We start from the raw sequence: 20,463 nt of genomic DNA, 5'->3' as shown, positions 1-20,463 counted from the left end.
TTTAACACAACTTATAACATACACAAGGCGATTCCATGTAGCTCTCAGAATGTTGACATTATTAGAGATATATAAAGATAAGTTAATTTTCATATTCTCCATAATACTTAGCTATTTTAACTTAATAACAGATGGGGCAATGACATGAGGTTTGTTTTTTATTAGAGTACCAGATTCTTACAACAAGGTTGTTTTGTAATACTTTCCCATTAGCAATATCCAGAACACATTAGATAATTTTTAGAGAGGATCCCATATAGTCTTGTGGATAAGAAATTTTAAATTAACATACACATAGACACTCAAACACACACACACACACACACACACACTTCATCATGGACCTTGTTTGGTAATTTATTTTTAAATTACTTACAATGAAGAATATAATATAGAGATAAGTATACAGTTCAGTATACAATCCAATTTGCTTCCTTTGCTTATCTTTCTCTGTTTATATATCCGTCCACCCATTCACATATTTTCTCAGAGTTAACCTTTATACTGACTCAGAGTTTAAAAACATGCCTGAAGATTATGTAAGTTTATTATACATTATGTGTCTATAAATGGCATATAATATTGTTCTCCATGGTTTTTATATAAGTAGTATTATATTGTGCATATACTTCTGCATCTTCCTTAACAGTGTTTGAGAGGGATGTGTCCACAATGATACTCACAGCTTTAGTTCACTGACTTTTTAAGTGCTATATACTATTCCATGCAAATATACTACAGCATACACTTTCACTGGACAAATATTTAGTTTGCTTACAAATTTTACCATAACAAAGATGATTAGAGTAAAAATTCTTAGTGTTTCCTGTGCATTTATAAAAAAGTACATACTAATTGAAGAATTTCCAGGTGTTTATGTATGCTCTGATTTTATTAGATTTTCCATAACAGCACTCCTGAGTGATTGTATCAATTGATACTCCACCAGTTATAAAAGAATGTGGGGTCCCTGCAATTTGCCAACATATAGTCTTCTCAACCTTTTTATCATCTGCCTATCTGATGAGTATGGAATGGTATAAATTGCATTAGTATAATTCCTAGTGAGGTTGAAAATCTTGTGTTTATGGGCCACTTATACTACCTGTTCTGTATATTGCTTAATCATATTTTTTTACTGATTTTTCAATTAGGTTGTTTCTTCCTTCTTCACTTGCAGGAATTCTTTTCTTTTTACGTTGAATACCAATCTCTGTCAGTTACATTCATTACAAATATCTTTCCTAAACCTAAGACTTGTCTTTTAGCTTTTTTTATAGAATCTTCTGAGACATGAAATTTTAAATTTTAACACAGTCACATCAATCTTGATGTGTGTATCGTTGTCTTTTCTAAATGTTCCCTCTTTACCCAAGGAAGAATATTCTTCTATTATTATTTTTTAAAGGTTTTCTTTTTAGCACTTAGGTTTTGACCAACTGAAAGTGATTTTTATACACACTAAGATATCAAATTTCAAGATTTTCTTAGGAATAACCATTTGTCCCCGTTCAATTTGTTGAAGATTCTACCATATCCACTGATTTGTGATACTTTTTGTCATATGTCAAATTCCCTCATATGTGTAAGTCTACTTCTGGGTCATTTGTTTTACTGGTCTATTTGCCTTTCCCTGCACTAAAACTTCAGTCTTAATTATTATAGTTTGTAGTAAAAGTCTATAAATATAGGAAGGAAAATACCCTTTCTTCAGTCTTTAAAACTCTAATATTTTTGGCCTCTTCCTCTTTCACAGGTTAGAATCACCTGAAAAATTCAGTTTACCTTTTTAAAAACACTGCTAAAGATTAGCTTTTCTTTCTACTCCTATTATCATTTTTTAATTTACTAGAACTTTATCAATTTCTGTGTCATAATTGTTTACTATATCTGAAACCCTCTTCTGAAATTTTCTTATTGAAAAATATTTTTAATAGTTCTTTTAGTGAGTATTCACGAGTGGTAAAATCTTAACAAAAACATTTATTGAGTAGTTATCAACATGTCAGAAATGCTGTAAATTATATGTAGTAATCCTCACAATAACCTATTTATTCATTTAATAAATATTTGCTGAGGCCTTGGCTCAGTGGTAGAGCGTCAGCCTGGCGTGTGGAAGTCTCAGGTTTGATTCCTGGCCAGGGCACACAGGAGAAGCGCCCATCTGCTTCTCCACCACCCTTCCCCTTTTCCTTTCTCTCTACCTCTCTTTTCCCCTCCCATAGCCAAGGCTCTTTGGAGCAAAGTTGGCCCAGGCACTAAGGATGGTACCATGGCCTCTGCCTCAGGTGCTAGAATGGCTCCAGTTGCAATGGAGCAAAGTTCAGGTGGGCAAAGCATCGCCCCCTGGTGGGATTGCCTGGTGGATCCTGATTGAGCACATATGGGAGTCTGTCTCTCTGCCTCCCTGCTTCTAACTTCAGAAAAAATTAAAAAATTAAAATTAAAAAAATTATATATATATGTATATATATATCATATATTTGTTGAATACCTATTATGTGTTAGGCACTGCTTAGGTACTTGAAATATATCAGTAAATATGGCAGAAAATAACCTATAAGGTAAATATCATTATTCCCACTTATAGATAAGGATCTGAGTCTCAGAAAGTTAAATAACATATTTAGCCTTTATATATCTCCTCAATCTTTCATGAAAATTTAGCCAAGCTTAATATTTTAGGATTACAGCTATCTTCCTTCTTTATTTTGAAAGTATTACTCCATTACCTATTATTTTGATGTCTGCTGTCAGTCTAATTGTCTTCCTCTGGAAGTAATATGTCTTTTTTCTCTGATAGCTTGTCACTTTAGCATTTATATCTGCAATTTCATCACAACAGATCTAGATAAAAAATTATTTTCAGGTCCTGGCCGGTTGGCTCAGTGGTAGAGCATCGGCCTGGCGTGCAGGAGTCCTGGGTTCGATTCCCGGCCAGGGCACACAGGAGAAGCGCCCATCTGCTTCTCCACCCCCCCCTTCCTCTCTGTTACTCTCTTCCCCTCCCGCAGCCGAGTCTCCATTGGAGCAAAAAGATGGCCCGGGCGCTAGGGATGGCTCCTTGGCCTCTGCCCCAGGCGCTAGAGTGGCTCTGGTCGCGACAGAGCGACGCCCCGGATGGGCAGAGCATCGCCCCCTGGTGGGCGTGCCAGGTGGATCCCAGTCGGGCACATGCGGGAGTCTGTCTGACTGCCTCCCCGTTTCCAGCTTCAGAAAAATTAAAAAAAAAAAAATTATTTTCATTTATTCTGTTTGGTATCCTGAGTAAACATTTACTTGAACAGCCATATCTTTTTTTCATGAACAATCAAGATTCTTAACAATTCTCTCTTCAAATATTGCTTTTCTATCATTTCTTCTATTTCTTCCTTCTGAATCTCCTATTAAATGAATATTGGAGGCCCTGGCCGGTTGGCTCAGTGGTAGAGCATCAGCCTGGTGTGTGGAGGTCCCGGGTTTGATTCCCGGCCAGGGCACACAGGAGGGGCGCCCATCTGCTCCTCCACCCCTCCCCCTCTCCTTCCTCTCTGTCTCTCTCGTCCCCTCCCGCAGCCGAGGTTCCATTGGAGCAAAGATGGCCCGGGTGCTGGGGATGGCTCCATGGCCTCTGCCTCAGGCGCTAGAATGGCCCTGGTTGCAACAGAGCAATGCCCCAGATGGGCAGAGCATTGCCCCCTGGTGGGCGTGCCGGGTGGATCCCGGTCGGGCACATGCGGGAGTCTGTCTGACTGCCTCCCTGTTTCCAGCTTCAGAAAAATACAAAAAAAAAAAGAATATTGGAGTCTCCCAAGTACCAGAACCTACAGTAGTTTAAAAAATATGTCCACAAATTATTCTATCTTCCTACCTCCCAGAAGTGGAACTTAATTCTTCCCCCTTTGAGTGTGGGCTGGACATAGTGACTTACTTTTAACAAATAGAACATAGCAGAAGTGATGATATATTAGGTTATTGTGATAGTTAATACTGAGTAGGCCACAGGGTGCCCAGATATTTGGTCCAACACTATTTTGGATGTCTCTGTGAGAGTGTTTTTGAATGAGATTAATATTTAATAAGCATACTAAGTACAGCATATTATTCTCTAATGTGGGTGGGCCTCATCCAATCAGTCAAAGACATGAATAAAACAAAAGACTGACTCTCCCCCAAGTAAGAAAGAATTCTTCCTGCCTGATGACCTTTGAACTGGGACATCCACTTATTCCTGATTTCAGACTCAAACTGAAACATCATCTCTTCCTGGGTCCCAAGGCTGTACGCAGGCCTCGACATTGGAACTACACCACTGGCTCCCCAGAGTCTCCAGCATTCTGACTCACTGGGTAGGACATGGGACTTGCCAACCTCCATAACCACACAAACCAATTCCTTATAATAAAGCTGTACACACATACTCTCTCTCTTTATTTCTCTTTTCCTGGAAAACTCTAACAAATACAGTTATAAAAGGGCTGTGGCTCCTTTTGGGTTCTTCCCTCCCCCATTGCTCATTTAAGAAAAGCCAGCTGTCATGTCATGCGAACACTCAGGCAGGAGAGGTCCATGAAGAGAGAAACTGAGGCCTCTGACCACCAGCTAAAGAGGTCCTCTGCCGACAGCCACCCGTGAGCCTGGATGCTAATCCTCCAGGTGCAGTCAAGCCCTCAGGCGACGGCAGCCTCCCCAACAACTTGGCTGCAACCTTGTTGAAAACTCTGAGCCAAAACTACCCAGCCAAACTAGTCTCAGCTTCCTGACCTACAGAAACTGCATGATATCATGGACATGGGCTTTTTAAGCCATTAAGTTTGGGGGCAAAGGGTAGACAGCAATAGATAAATAAATAATATATAAACTACTTACAGCAGTGCTTAACATTCAAGGCTTTTACAACTTTAAGTATATTCCTTAGACTCTTCCAATTTAGTTCTTTGTGTCTAATTTAGAATTTATCAAACTACTCTTTTTTATTACAATTAGCTATTTTTCAATACCTATTCTTGCTGTTTTAGCCTATGTATGGTCCATAATTTTATTTTTAAAAAATATTGTTTCCTTGTTCTATTTAAAAGCATGTGTTTATTTACCTTTTGAACTCTAATCCTCTGCCCTCAGTCTTTATTCTTCCCTAAAGGGTTTGCAGATTGCCCCATCCAAATCAGGACCTGTGTGGAAAGCGCAGAGTCCTGGCTCAGTTCCGACCTGGAGGCGCGGCCAATGCCAGGTCACTGTGTGGTTTTGAGTATATCTGCCCAAGCCCCCATACCCTCCTATCTCTAAGATTTCCATGCAACCCCTGGAGAGTCTAGACAGCCCTCTATCTAAATCAGGGGTCCCCAAACTACGGCCCGCGGGCCACATGCGGCCCCCTGAGGCCATTTATCTGGCCACCGCCACACTTCCGGAAGGGGCATCTCTTTCATTGGTGGTCAGTGAGAGGGGCATAGTTCCCATTGAAATACTAGTCAGTTTGTTGATTTAAACTTATTTGTTCTTTATTTTAAATATTGTATTTGTTCCCATTTTGTTTTTTTACTTTAAAATAAGATATGTGCAGTGTGCATAGGGATTTGTTCATAGTTTTTTTTTTATAGTCTAGCCTCCAACAGTCTGAGGGACAGTGAACTGGCCCCCTGTGTAAAAAGTTTGGGGACCCCTGATCTAAATAGTTACCTAGCTCTAACTGACTGCCCGCATGCTGGAACAAGATTCTTTGGATATACTTTGAAATTAGTTCCCTGTTGAATTGGTTCCTTTAATTAAAAATTAGAATAAGACAAAAAATACTTATTGTCAAGAATATCATGTTGACTTTGAACTGTTCCTTAGAGAAGCTATATCTATTGCTTACTGTCTATCTTAAAGATTATAATTTTAAGGCAAAAACAACTCATTGTTGAATTAAGATTCTAATAATTATATATCTAGAAAACACCTTGTGGAAAGGTAGCTGCATTTTGGAGGAATTTCAGGTCACAGAGGAGGAATACATGGCATAATATTCAGGCAAATATTTTATAATAACTTAAAACAGTCCACATTAAATGGGGAATTTAAAAGTTCATTTAATAGCAGAGAGAAGTATAATTTTTTCATTTGTACCTTAAAAAAGAATATGGAACAAAAGAGATTTATATTGAATGATATCACATATCTTTGCTAAATAAGACATGTGAAATCAAATGTTGAGACCGAGTTATGAGGGGACAGAGGTGACGGCTGAAGGAAGAAACAAGGTCGGCCTTGGAAGAGATGCTGTGAGGTATGTAACAAGGAGTCAAGTAGAGAGAGATCAAAGGGCTGACAGGCAGCACTAACGTGAGCAAGCACAAGTGAAAAGTCTCATGACTTTGCCCAGCAGAGCTCATGATAAGCGAGAGACTGTGGGAATGAATACCCAGGTTTAAAAAACACATCTAGAGATCAATATGCAACCTCTCCAAATTCAGTTAGCCTTTTTCTTCCTGGAATATCTCTAGGATATTTTTCACCATGCTGTTAATATTCAGAATTGAAGTAGTGCTATTCATGCTAAAGCAAACAGGAGAAACTAGGTCCTCATTTCCAGATATAAAAGTGCTTGATTTTGGAGAGCAGGTTTAAAGCAGGAGCTGGCAAACGACTGCCCACAGGCCAGATCCGGCCACTCACTGTTTTGTAAATACACTTTGATTGGAACACAGTCACACACATCCATTTATTTATTGTCCACGGCTATTTTCACAGGGCAACAGTGGGGCTGAGTGGTTGTAACAGACATCGCACGGCCTACAGAGCCTAAAATACTTATTTTTTGGGCCCTCACAGAAAAAGTCTGCCAACTCCTATTAAAGAGAATAATTCTACTGTAATGAGTACTTGCAGCACTTCTAGAACACACAAATGGATGGATTAAAACTATATTAGTGTACTGTAAAAAGGCATTCAAATATAAAATGAGAAAATTTTTATGAATCTCTTTTTTAAGACTTAAGATATCTTTTAGGTCCCCAAGTCCACAAATTCTGCTGTGGTTAGTTCTCTAAAATTCATTCAAGAGAAACATAAGACTAGCTCTATAAAGTTAAAATACAATTTAAAGAGTTAGTAACTCTTATAATGCAAGGCAGCATTCATTTTCAAATGAGTGTGTTATTTTTAGTCCAAGGTCAACCTTATTTAAATCACTGTGGAAAGAAATTCACTAAGAGATGACTGATCATGTACATTTCTTCTACAGAATTATCAAAGCATACCCGAGATGAACGCTGGCATCTGGTAGTAAAATACATGTTCATAAAAAAAGAATCCTTTTGCTTTCCACCTAAAATCTACCTACTAACCCAGTTCAGCAGGTCTAAAAACCAATAACTAACCATAAACTAAAGAGACTTATTATCAATGCCTCTACTTGTTACAAGGAAAGTTATTAAAAGGTAAAAGAAGGCAGGAATTTGAATATCATTGACAGCCTTTTAAAAAATGCTGTCCATAAACTTCATAACCTCCCATCCTCCAAAGTCTGAAGTGCTAAGCAAAAATACCTAATAAAATAATATAATGTTGTTTATTATAACACTCACATATAATTTTTACATAGTCCAGATTTATGGTTTAGTAGAGTTGTATTAATGTATTTTATGTAAATACTATAATATAGTGAGACATTATAAAATCAATATATGCGGTACTATGTTAACTATTCAACATTTATACTTGTCATAACTAGTTTATAACTTTTAAAACTCAGTTAAAACCTTTTGCTTATCTTAAATAAAGAATGCAACCCTTAATTATAACATTCTTAGGTAGGATTCCAAATCCATATTCTCTACTCTAACACATGACTTCTAGAAAGCATATTGAAGGAACATATAACAAGTTTTATATATTATAAACATACAGTAGCTAAAGTATAGAGACTAATGACCTCACCTGATCACAAACAAATGTACTTGCACTGATCATGATACATTTCAAACACATTAGAACAAAATCTACATATAATGAGATGGGATTTTATAAAAGCATATTCACTAAATAAAAATTCACAAATTTGTATAATGAATACCACTAAGGAAGTCCTAATAACACAATCACTCAATTATTGAAAATTAAAACACACATTTATGTGTGAATCTTTCTCTCATATTTTTCCCTCAGTATTCCAATCTCAAGAAATTTGGGCCTGACCAGACAGTGGTTCAGTGGATAGAGCGTTGGACTGGGATGCTGAGGACCCAGGTTTGAAACCCTGAGGTCACCATCTTCTGTGCAACTAAGGTGCCGCAACTATGAGTTGGTGCTTCTCATCTCTCTCCCATCCTGTCTGTCTGTCCCCCCCATTAGTTAAAAAAAAGAAAGAAATTTGGGTAAAAAAATATAGAGTAAAAGTTGAAGTATTTTGAGAACTATTTAAAGTTAACTATGCTCTATGCTGTATGTAGAAATAAACTTCATCATTCCAGAATATTTTAATTCAATTATTTTACATAGATTTGCTATAAACCATCCACCACAAATTGTTCCCTTTTAAACAATTTACATACACAATGTAGTATAGATTATTTACCAATACATGATTACAACTTGAAAATAATATTGTTTTTTACAGGTTAATTTTTTTTTTTTTTTTAGAGAGAGAGAGAGAAAGGAACAGACAGACAGGAAGGGAGAGGGATGAGAAGTATCAACTCATAGTTGTGGCACTTTAGTTGTTCACTGATTGCTTTCTCATATGTGCCTTGACTTGGGGACTCCAGCTGAGCCAGTGGAGTCCTTTGCTCAAGCCAGTGACTTTTGGGCTCAAGCCAGTGACAATGGGGTCATGTATATGATTCAAAGATCAAGCTGGCAACCTCAGGGTTTAGTAAAGATTAACATTGTAGTGGAAACATTAGACTTCTGATTCATCTCCAAAAGAAAAGGTTAAAGACCATATATGACATAATAAAGCTCTTACACATGCCTTTGAGGTACAAAAGGAAAGTTCTTTAAACCTAACTCTAGATGGTTAAAGCTACACTAGACCGCAAACTCAGAAATTTGGTTCTAGCATAGAAGATTTGGTAAAAGGTTCACATTATTTGTTGAACTGCAGAAATGCATGTGTGTGATAGACAAAATCTAAGATTTAATACATACATCTGCCTGACCCTATTTTTACCACTGTTGTGGATTTCTCCTATAATAATATAGTTGAATATATCTTTCCTCACAGATAACTAATTTCCATATCAATCCATAATAAATGATGGCAGAGATATGCTGTCAAAATATCATGGCAGTTTGCACATCAGCAGGACTTGACAGTAACCTTATTTTTATAAGAAAGAATGTTTCAATCAAAGGGGTAAGGGTTAGACTATCAAGGAAACAGGTAAGAGGAGTCTGAGGCATATATCTGTTGTCACTGTCCAGCTAAAAGAATACACTGGTTCAAAAAATTTATCTATCTTCTTTCAAAAGTATTTTCTTCCTGTTAAGATGGTGCCAGCATTTGTCACATAATTCTCAGTGTTCTCATTCTAAACTCACCAAATGAGTCTTATAACTATAATTTGGTTTCTCATGTGACATGCCAATGGTGTGAAAATGTGATAATCTTCTATCTCTGTTGTTTCCAAGAAGATTCCTTATACCTGGTTTACTGGTCACTGTCATGAATGTGGTGGCTAATGATTCTGACCTCCAAGAGCCCCCATTACCCTGACAAGTCAGATTTCTTGACCCTGACAGAACCGTAGCTCATTCCTTAGATCATATTCACCCAACCCCACCAAAAGCCTCATATTCCCATTGGAACTTCTCCAAAGCCAATCAAGATAGAGAGAAGTATAGGAATAGTCTTGCCTGGAGATATATATCAAAAACTTATCAAACATTTTTTTAGTTTTAGTATATGACAATAAGTTAAATATATATTAATAAAATCTTAATTTGATTCTGTTTAAGAACAAAAAGTTAATACCCTTTTGTTTTATGTTATCTAGCTAAATTAATCTGTTTGAAATATACTGCATTTTAGATGACAGTTAGCTAATGACAGCCTCTATCAGTCATTTTAGGTGACCAAAGTAGGTTCTTTCCATTTCAGTTTCTCCTCATGGTCTTGGTTAGTTATGAGCACCGGCTCTGCTGAGTGAAAGACCATCACTTTCATTTGCCATACAGTTTGATCTTACAGTGAGTTTGTTAGTGGCACTGGCTCTATTAAAAGAAAGGCCATCCCTGTTTCTATCTACCAACATACAGTAATATGTCCTTAGATCAAATAAGAATGCACTTAAGGAGACCACTGTGTCTATGTGGCAGAAAGCAAATTCAAGGCACTATGTCAAATCCTACATTTTCCAAAAGACAGTTTATGTATCTTTTGTAGGAAAGCCCAGGTGCTTTTCATCAACAGATAGGGTGGAATGCATTTTTACTTATGTATCTATTCTGCCAAATAAACTGGCATTGAAGAAAGAAAAATAGGAGAAGAGTGTTGATATCCAACAGAAGTAAAGATCATCGACTTTTGTTGTGTTCTGGTTCATGATGATGAAGGCAGCGGGGTCCTTGAAACTGTTGTCCCAGCCCAGTAGGCCAGGTAAACAGCTGCTGAACCACACTTACGGATTACTGTCATATACTAGTCCCCCACAATACCTATAATCAGTTTTTTCACTCCTTCAGATTCTTTCAATTTATGCTCTATCATTCTTGAAGTGAGGCAATCAAACTAGATGCAGGTGTTCCATTTATACCTCAATGTTTAAAAAACACTCTTGGTTTTCTTGTCTGCTGCTAAGCAACAGAGTGACATTCTTACTGAGCTATCTGTCATGACCTATATCACCCTAATCCAGATTTTTTTTTCCAAAAGAAAGAAAAGTAAATAAGCTCAAACTTCTAACATGAATCCAAATTGTTTTAGAAAATCATAGAGCTTCACCTAAAGATATGTTTTATGCAATATGTTAAAAAGTGGTTCTTATGCCATCCTTTAAAAGTTGTATTAGTTTGCCACGGCTGCTAGAACAAAATACCACAGGCTAGGTAGCCTAAACAACATAAATGAATTTTTTCATAATTCTGGAGGCTAGAAGTCTTAGATCAAGGTGTCTGCAGGGTTAGTTTTTTCTAAGGTCTCACTTCTTGGCTTGAAACTGGCCATGTTCTTCTGGTGACATCACATATATCTATGACCTAATCTCTAGTTCTTTTAAAGACAACAGTCATATTGGATTAGGGCCTACCCTGATGACCTCACTTAATCTTAATTACTTCTTTAAAGACTCCATTTCCAATACATTATGAGGGACAAGGAGGAGTTAAAACTTCAACCTATGAATTTTGGGGTGATACAATTCAGCTCATAACACAAGCATTTAAGAGTATGCTGCTAATATTTGCCCCTATAGGGTTAAAGGATAATTATATCTGTCATTTATTTTCAAATGGTTCAGCAAAAATAAATATGTGTGTATGCATATTGTAGAGGAAACTGCTTTTTATGCAATGTTTTGCATAAAACTTTTTAAGTCAAATTATTTCAAAATAAAAAATTTTCCCTTTAAGTACTTAAAAGTCTATTTAATGAATTAAACTTTTATAGTACTTATCACATGCAAATACATTATCATGTTGGCTAAAGAAGTGCTTGCAATCAATGCTTATCATACATAACAAGAATCTTGTGACTAAAGAAGAAAAGGACCAACAGAATTGAAACAAAGTCCTTCCAATCATTCTACATCTAACTCTACTACAATTACTTGTTTGTCACAGATAGTAGAAGAATCTAAGTACAACTAAAGTTTCTTTCCTGTCTCCTTCTAAGTTCTCATCTTTTGTCTAAAGTGTTGCCTATGCAACCCTAAAAAATCCCTCAAATCCAGTAAAAAAGGAAGCTACCCTATTTAATCATCCATTTCACTAATTATACTGGGATCACACAGTATACAGGGCCTAAATATCAGTTCTAGAATCATCTCTTCTAAAAAGATTCCCCAACTCAGACCATTCTCCAACTAAACCTCTGACATTGTTAAAGCATGCACTGGGCTTCTTGTAAAGACAGTCCACTCTGTCTTTCTTTAATGTAGTAGTACCTTGTTCTTCACCAACCACATATTTACTGCTCTGCAACTACTGAAATTCTACAAATGTATACCACTAACTCTACACATGGCTTATTTAGCTTGTTTTAAGGTTGCTCTCATTTTACCTTACTACCAAAGCAGCACTCAGGCAGCACAAAGGATATGCATGGGATACATCCCCAGTTCTGACATTTTATTTTAGATGATGTTATAAGAACACATTTATTACTTCTCTGATAAAGCTATTTTTCATTGCAATCCTTGAATACTTGGTGCAAGTGGGGATAACTGTGTAGGAATATACTGAGTAAATCTAGGCTATCATTTTCACATCTAAAGATAGAAAAAGATCTCATGAAGTAAATAAATTAACAAAACAAATTGAACTATTTCATGATCTTTTAGGGTTAAAAATTCTGAACAAATACAGTTCAAATATTTTCTTACAATTTTTTCAAGTTGTTGGCCCACCCACCCATGTTCTTAGTAAATCACGTTATTCGGTAGGAAGATGAACTTATCTCATGCTGACTAACTTATCTAATAATGAAAAAATAAATTTATAAAATATAGCTATTATTCATTCAACATAAGTTTACTAAGACACTGTTCTATGTACTAATTGTAAAGAAGTAAAGAGTCAAACATGGTTCCTCCCATTATAAGTTTACAATTTAGGAATAAACATTCTTTTTTAAAGAAACAAATTGTAACGATGAAAGAAATAACGCAGCCTAACTCTCTCTTAGCACAAGATAGAAAAGATGATCCTATTTAGGAAGCTCTATAAGAATACTTGGTGCAAGTAGGGATAACTGTGAAGGAATATACTAAGTCTAGGCTATCATTTTCACATCTACACAAATCCATTTAATTTATAAAGTGTATTTTTTTCTACATTTATGACCTAATTTGGTCTTCTCAATAGCCTATGTAATAGGACAAGGTTTTTGGGGGTTTTTTCCTAAATAGATGAAAAAACTTTTAGCTTAGTATAAATGACTTATCCAACACATAAATCTTTCCTGTGGGAAAGCCAAGATATGAACAGTTTTATTACTTGGTACTTTTATACAGACTAAATAACAAATATATTCCCAGTTTTTAAATTATCAAATAATGTATGAATCAAAGACCCAAATCTTACTGCTAACCAGTTTTAATAATAACCAAAGTCTCAACAAAATCCTATTGCTCCTTCCTCTCACTGGAAAGTGCTACCAGAGTATTAGCCAAAGCAGTGGAGCTGGGAGAGAAATCTTAATCACCTAGGCCACACCATAAAACGTTGAGGTCAAAATTGGTGACAGTGACACCTGGGACTTGTTTTAAGGTTGCTCTCACTTTATTTTACTACCAAAGCAGCAATCAAGCAGACAAAGATATGCTCTGGGATACATCCCCAGTTCCTGACAAGGTTATACATGAGGCTAAGTAGTCAACGCAGCAGTCACGTTGGTAAAATGCATCAGGTAGAGAGAGGCCCAGCCCCCTGAGCCCACTGCCTGTTTCACTATTGGCTCATAAACAAGCCACATCAGCATGCCAGGTCCTACCTACCAGCATATAAGGAAATTCTGACCCTACTGCTATAGGTTCATTAATATTGGGTAACTAGACCTGCAACATGCGTAGCCTGCCTAACCACTTAAAACACAGCACCTATGCATCAGCAATACGTTATTTTACAGACCTGTAAATGCATGGGCTAACACTATCTTTACACTAGCTTTCAGGGACAGCGTTCTTCTCATTTTACAAATAAATAATCTAGAAATTTGAGACAACTTCACCTAGATCACTAAACTTGTTACTGATAGGGTCATAATTAGAATCAGTCTTCTTTCCACCATAACAGTTCACCTGTTAAACTGAAGGTAAACATTTTGCCCAAAATCAGGAATTCTGCATTATACAGAAGCTCTTATACTCACATACTTCCAGGCTTCCATAGATAAGAAAAAAGGCTATGTCTAGAAAAAGGTATCTACTCTGATTTACTAATAAAAAAAGCTATACACCCAGATGGTTTTATAGGTAAATTTTATCGAACAGATAATTCCCATTTGTTCAAGTTATTCCAGATCAGAGAGAAAAATGGGGATCTCCCAAATCATTCTCCTATGCTATCACAATCCTAGCCCACATCTAGTAAGATAGTATGAAAAGGAAAACCACAATTCAATCTCACTTAGGAATGCAGATGCAAAAGTATTTATAAGTGTAAACCTTTAAAGAATATTTACTATGAACCAAGCACTGTTATAGACAATTTATGTATATTAAATTATTTAATCCTCACAATAACTCTTTGAGATGCACACTATTATTATTTCCTCAATATAGACAGGAAAGCATAAGCACAGGGGGTTAAGAAACCTCCGCAAGATAACATAATTAGTAAGTGATAAAACTAGAATCTAAGCGCAAGCAGTTTTGCTCTAAAATGTTAGGAAATTAACCTAGCTATGTATTTTTTTTTTTTTTGACACAGAGAGAGAGAAAGTCACAGAGAAGGACAGGCAGACAGGAAGAAAGAGAGATGAGATGCATTAGTTCTTCATTGTGGCACCTTAGTTGTTCAATGATTGTTTTCTCCTATGTGTCTTGACTGGGAGGCTACAGCAAAGCGAGTGACCAACTCAAGCTGGTGAACCTGTGCTCAAGCTGGATGAGCTCGCACTCAAGCTGGCGACCTCGGGGTTTCAAACCCGGGTCCTCCGCGTCCTAGTCCAACACTCTATCCACTGTGCCACTGCCTAGGCAGGCTAACCTAGCTATGTATTAAATTAAAAATATGTACAGATTATTCCAGGAAAGTAAGGGCTGTTCAACATAAGCCATTATATTAATAAACAAAAAAAGATAAATGTGGTAACAGAGGCTTTAATAACTTAAAATATACATTTTTGATAAAATATTCTTAATCAAACAAGAATGATAAAGACTACTTATCACATAACAGCATCAAACAACAAATAAAATAAGTAAACTGCATGAGGAGTTGTCTTCAATAGGCACTACTGAAGTCCTAGTGCCTAGTAGTGTCTGGCACATAATATATGTACTAAATACTTTTTGTATAAATATAAAAAACATAAAACATTGAAGATATCCCATTATATTTAAAATAAGAATGGTATACCTGTTGTGACTCTATTAGTCTACATTATTTATTAAGTTCTATCTAACTTAGTAATGGCCCTGGCCGGTTGGCTCAGTGGTAGAGCCTTGGCCTGGCGTGCAGGAGTCCCGAGTTCTATTCCCGGCCAGGGCACACAGGAGAGGCGCCCATCTGCTTCTCCACCCCTCCCCCTCTCTTTCCTCTCTGTCTCTCTCTTCCCTTCCCGCAGCCAAGGCTCCATTGGAGCAAGGTTGGCCCGGGCGCTGAGGATGGCTCTATGGCCTCTGCCTCAGGCGCTAGAATGGCTCTGGTTGCGATGATATTATCACTACTACTACTACGGTTTTTAGCAGCTAATACTTATTGAACTTACTATGTTCTAGGCACCCAAACATTCTATAGAACTGCGATGATATTATCACTACTACTACTACTGTTTCTAGCAGCTAATACTTACTGAACACTTACTATGTTCTAGGTACCCTCTAAGCTCTTTATGTACAATTTTCACAATGACAATATGAGCTCTATATTCTTATTATCTCCATCTTAGAGATGAGGAAACTGAAATACTAAGAGGTTGAAGCTTCGATCAAGGTAAATAAATATTTATTAAAAGGCCAATCTTTACCAAGTATATTCTAGATGCTGGAAACATAGTAATGAAGAAAAAGAACATATAAGGCTCTTAACCTTCATGAAACTTATCTCCCAGTGTAAGGAGACAGACAGATAATAGCAAGAAAACAAAGAATTTCAGAGTGATAAAGATGCTAAGATGCAAACTAGAAACGGGAGGGCAGGTTCCTTTTAGCAATGTCTAAGAGGTCATCTCTGAATAAAAATTTTAAGTTGAACATCAAGCTAAGAAGAAGGCATCCATTCAATTAGCTGGAAGAGTATTACAGACAGGCTGGAGAGCAAGGCCTTGAGCTGGGACCACAATGTTCAAGGACTAGAAAGAAGGCCAACATGACAGGAGTAGAGGGAACAGTACAGAACAGAAAGCAGTTTACTTCAGGGGCCCAGGCACATATTCTGACCCAGCAATAACACTTACAGGACTCTATCCTACAGCAATAATAACATGTATATGTAAAATTTTGTGATAGATAGTCTGTAAAAGAAAAATTACTGGAAAACCCTCAGTGTTGATCATTTGGGAAATGGCTGAATAGATTACTGAATAACATACATGACAGTTAATGAAGAGAGTCAGGGGGTATATGTAATGACCTGGAAAGATGTCATAGAGGTATTATGTGTGAAAAGCCAGTAGATTAATATATATGACATAACTCCATTTTTCTTTAAAGAGACTTGTAAGCTATAATATCAGGAATTTTAATTCCTAAGTCTGGTCTGGAAAAATTCCACTTTGCTTCTTTCTGCTCCAAGCAAATGTCTTCCTGCATACCATGCTCCTGCTCCATTCTCCAGTTCACTCCCTGCCAGCATTCCAGCTCACCTAACCTATTGCTTGTTTCTTTACGTGGAAACATAAACAGCTTTAAAAACTTGTAAGAGCACAGAGAATATTTTTTATAAATAATAAAAACAATACAAAACACTAAATAGTTTTGAAATGACTGAATCAGTTCAAATGACTTCTGAATAGCCAGGTGACACCATAAACTCAATCTGTTTAGGATCCAGAAATCACATTATTATAAGCGACTAAATATTCAGTTGGCTATTACATTAGCAAAGATGTAAATGAGTTACTCTTACCTCTACTTTTGTTCGGTAGAGAACAAGTCGTTTAAGGCCACATAACTTGGCAATGTGGTTGAATGCTTGAGGTGGTAGTTTATCACAGGATGAGAGATTTAACTCCTGTAGATTGGGGCACATCTCAGAAATAATCTCCAAGCAAGTTTCATTTAGGAAGTGGCTGCAAGATAATTCGAGGCGCACTAGTTCAGATCCACAAACCTTCAGAAACCTGTAGAAATAATGCTCCATGTGAATTTCATAAAACTAAAACTAAAAGTATTTTTGCAAGTACTTTGGAATCATATCAACTCTAAACAGACAACTTCAGAAAAATGGGAAAACGTAAAACTTATTTCACTTAAATCCTCATTTACTATATACTGAGACAGGCATGTTTAGGCTAAAATAAATCAACCTGAGAAGATAAAATGGACTCACATCACAAAAAATGGCAGCTAATGCTAAGTGGAAAATTAAGAAAGCAGAGCGTGTGTTTCTCCAACATACACGAAATTCACAATTAAGTTAGTAGAGCCAAAAAACAAAACATAACAAAACTCTAAACTCTTGGAAGACATTTTCTCCTAAATAGTACCCATTCAATACTGGATAATTTATTTTTCACATGGTATGCAATGTGATAGCTTTAATTAAATGATCTCAAAACAAATCACACTAGCCTCCTCTCAACTCAGTAAATTCCTGGGTTGGCTTAACTGTACCGTTGTGATATGTTCCTTGTAACTGTTATTATTTAGCGGTTAGATGGTGTTGAAATTACTACAAGATATTCAATTGCAGCTTCACATAAAATACACAGAAATAATTAAATGTGGAAGACAAAATAATTCCTTCTCAGAATAGAAATAACTATTTATCTTAGTTACATAACAGATGGGAAAAATAGTCCTGTCCATAATCATCATCTGAAAATAATCTAAAAGTAATTGTGAGTCTAGGAGTATTTGAATCCATGAAACTATCAACTAAGCAAACTGAACCCTTAAGAGTACCAATCATCCCTGTCCAGGTCTCTTGACATTCTCTTGGCCTATGTCAGTGTCACATCAGTAATATACTGTTAGTTTATTTATGCCACATCTTTTTTCCTAATGGTTTAATAAGCTTACAAATACATATAAAAATAAAATTGACTAAATCAATCACTTAAGTAAAGAAAGTTAACAGTGAACTTCTAAGTCAAAAGTCAGATTTTTTACCCGGTTCCACTATTTCCTAGCATGTAACTTTGGAAGAAGCACATACCCAAGTCTCAGCATTTCCTCAGCTGTAAAAGGCAGACCAGAATTACATAACAGCACTGACCATACTATCTCATGATTTTGAACATCAAATAATATGTGAAAGAAGCTTGAAAAGGTCAAAGCACCCCACAAATACTAAAATAAAAGCTAAATTTTGGCAAACTTACAACCAAACAACAATCAAAAATGAGTTGCTACAAATTTATTTTAAAAACTGAAAATAACTCTGTAGCCTACACATTTTATTTACACTTGAACACCCGCTATTCTTAATCCATTGCAAAATGTGTCTGCTCTCCCTAAATCTAGCCTTTCCTTTTAAAGGGCAAATCTGATAGCCTTTCTTTTCCGTCTTTGTATCACTTGACTTACTGTGGCATTTTACACAACTACCCACCCCTTCCTTAAAATTCTCTGGCACATCTCAAGCTATTCCCTCTCCTGGATTTCCTCCTATCCACCTGACTACTGTTACCTCACTAGTTATGGAAACTAAATTGCAGTTTGCATCAAGCACATTCATTCATTAATTTATTCATTCAACAAATATCTATTGAGTTACTACTCTGACCCAGGTATTACTCTAGACACTGGGGAGCTGGGAGTAGACAAAACAAAGTCTCTGCTGTCATGGAACTTATTCACATTTTGGCAGGGAAGGTAGACTATAATAAAATAAATGAGTGAAATAAAAAGAGAGTGAAAAGTGCCAAGGAGGAAAGAAAAGCAGGGAAGAGCAATAGGAAATATTGCCAAGGTAAATAGGATGGTCAGAGAAGCCTCACTGAGAAGGTGACTGACAGATATCTGGCAAAGGGAGGGGCAGGCACAAAGTGAGGGGGGGGGGGATGAGAAGCACATCAGGGGGGTAAGGGACAGTTCATATAATCCGTATCTTATAAAGACTTGGGCTTTTATTTTAAGAGACGGGATTCTCAATCATAGGAGAGATTTGAGCAGAGGAGTGACAAAACCTGCGTGCATTTTAATGTGATCACTGCTTTCTGTGGGGATAAAAGACTGAAGGAAATAGGGCAGAGCTGGGATTCAAATAATTTAACAACTGGTTCTCTGCTCTAATGACTGTTTTAAATATAAAAAAAGATATACTGAAAGGTAGTTTATTATTTCATGCATTTAATAAATAAGAACAACAAAAGAGGTACACATAACTAGATTATGTTAGAGTTTTAAAATATTAATGAAAAAATATTAAATAATAAATACCTGACAAAAAACAATACAAGCTGTCACCCCCTGGTTGTTTGGCACGTATTCTCTTTATGTTATATGTTTGTTTACTGAAGTAACAAATGCAAGGAAATTAAAATGTAGTATTTCATCAAAGGTATAATGAGTTTTATGAAATGAATAAATAAATACTACAAGCATAGTTTCATCACATTTTTTTCACCTATGGACAGAATGAACATTACTGCAGTCACTTAGAATACACTATTGTGCAGATGAACATTAAAAAAAACTAAAGAGGCCCTGGTTAGATGGCTTAGTGGTAGAGCCTCCGCCCGGCATGTGGAAGTCCCGGGTTCAATTCCCTGTCAGGGCACACAGGAGAAGCGTCCGTCTGCTTCTCCAGCCTTCCCCTTCTCTTTCCTCTCTATCTCTCTCTTCCCCTCCTGCAGCCAATGCTTCATTGGAGCAAAGTTGGCCTGGCTGCTGAGAACAGCTCCATGGCCTCTGCCTCAGGCACTAGGACAATGGAGCAATGACCCAGATGGGCCGAGCATCGCCCTCTGGTAGGCATGCCAGGTGGATCCCAGTTGGGTGCATGCGGGAGTCTGACTGCCTCCCTGCTTCTAACTTCAGAAAAATACAAATAAACAAAAACTAAGGAATGTAAATTTGTGATTTCCACATTGGATGGCTGCTCAGGCACCGACCTTAGAGAGAACCCTGATTACAAGTGCCATTTTCACAACCAGTTCGCTAAACAACAAAAAATTAGGTATCAGTTCTGCCACACTGGTGCAAACCAGCTGAATCCCACCACTGAAATAGGGGTATAAAAGGGAAACCATCAGGCCACCATGACAGTATTCAGAGAAGAGAGGATGGTGCACCAGGTGAATATGGTACTCAGTATTGAGATTCTGCATCTATTTCAAAGGTAGGCAATCTATAGTAAACTAGGATATACCTTCTCTGTATAAACGGAGTTAAACTCTGGCTCATCTATTTTTCAACCACTATTTTTTTCTTAATTTCCATAATTTCCTTACTGACTAATTTCTTTATAATGAGTTTTATAAGCTGCCTAAATCCTTTGACAATTTAAACAGATTCT

The 20,463-nt window shown here is 36.8% G+C and overlaps 1 protein-coding gene across 4 annotated transcripts in view; it reads right to left on the bottom strand.

The window, feature by feature from the left end:
- The window catches only part of FBXL4 (F-box and leucine rich repeat protein 4), a 78,778-nt gene that overhangs the window by 10,252 nt on the left and 48,063 nt on the right, over positions 1 to 20,463 (bottom strand). For all 4 annotated transcript variants that reach the window (XM_066358842.1, XM_066358841.1, XM_066358844.1 and 1 more), the window contains one exon: positions 16,909 to 17,122. In XM_066358842.1, the coding sequence (XP_066214939.1) occupies positions 16,909 to 17,122 (214 nt within the window). The remainder of the gene's footprint in view (positions 1 to 16,908; positions 17,123 to 20,463) is intronic.

This window comes from Saccopteryx leptura, chromosome 1 (assembly GCF_036850995.1).
Source record: "Saccopteryx leptura isolate mSacLep1 chromosome 1, mSacLep1_pri_phased_curated, whole genome shotgun sequence".
NCBI classification, from domain to species: domain Eukaryota; kingdom Metazoa; phylum Chordata; class Mammalia; order Chiroptera; family Emballonuridae; genus Saccopteryx; species Saccopteryx leptura.
The sequence above is the reverse complement of the archived record's forward strand: the minus strand, read 5'-3'. Positions and strand labels throughout refer to the sequence as shown.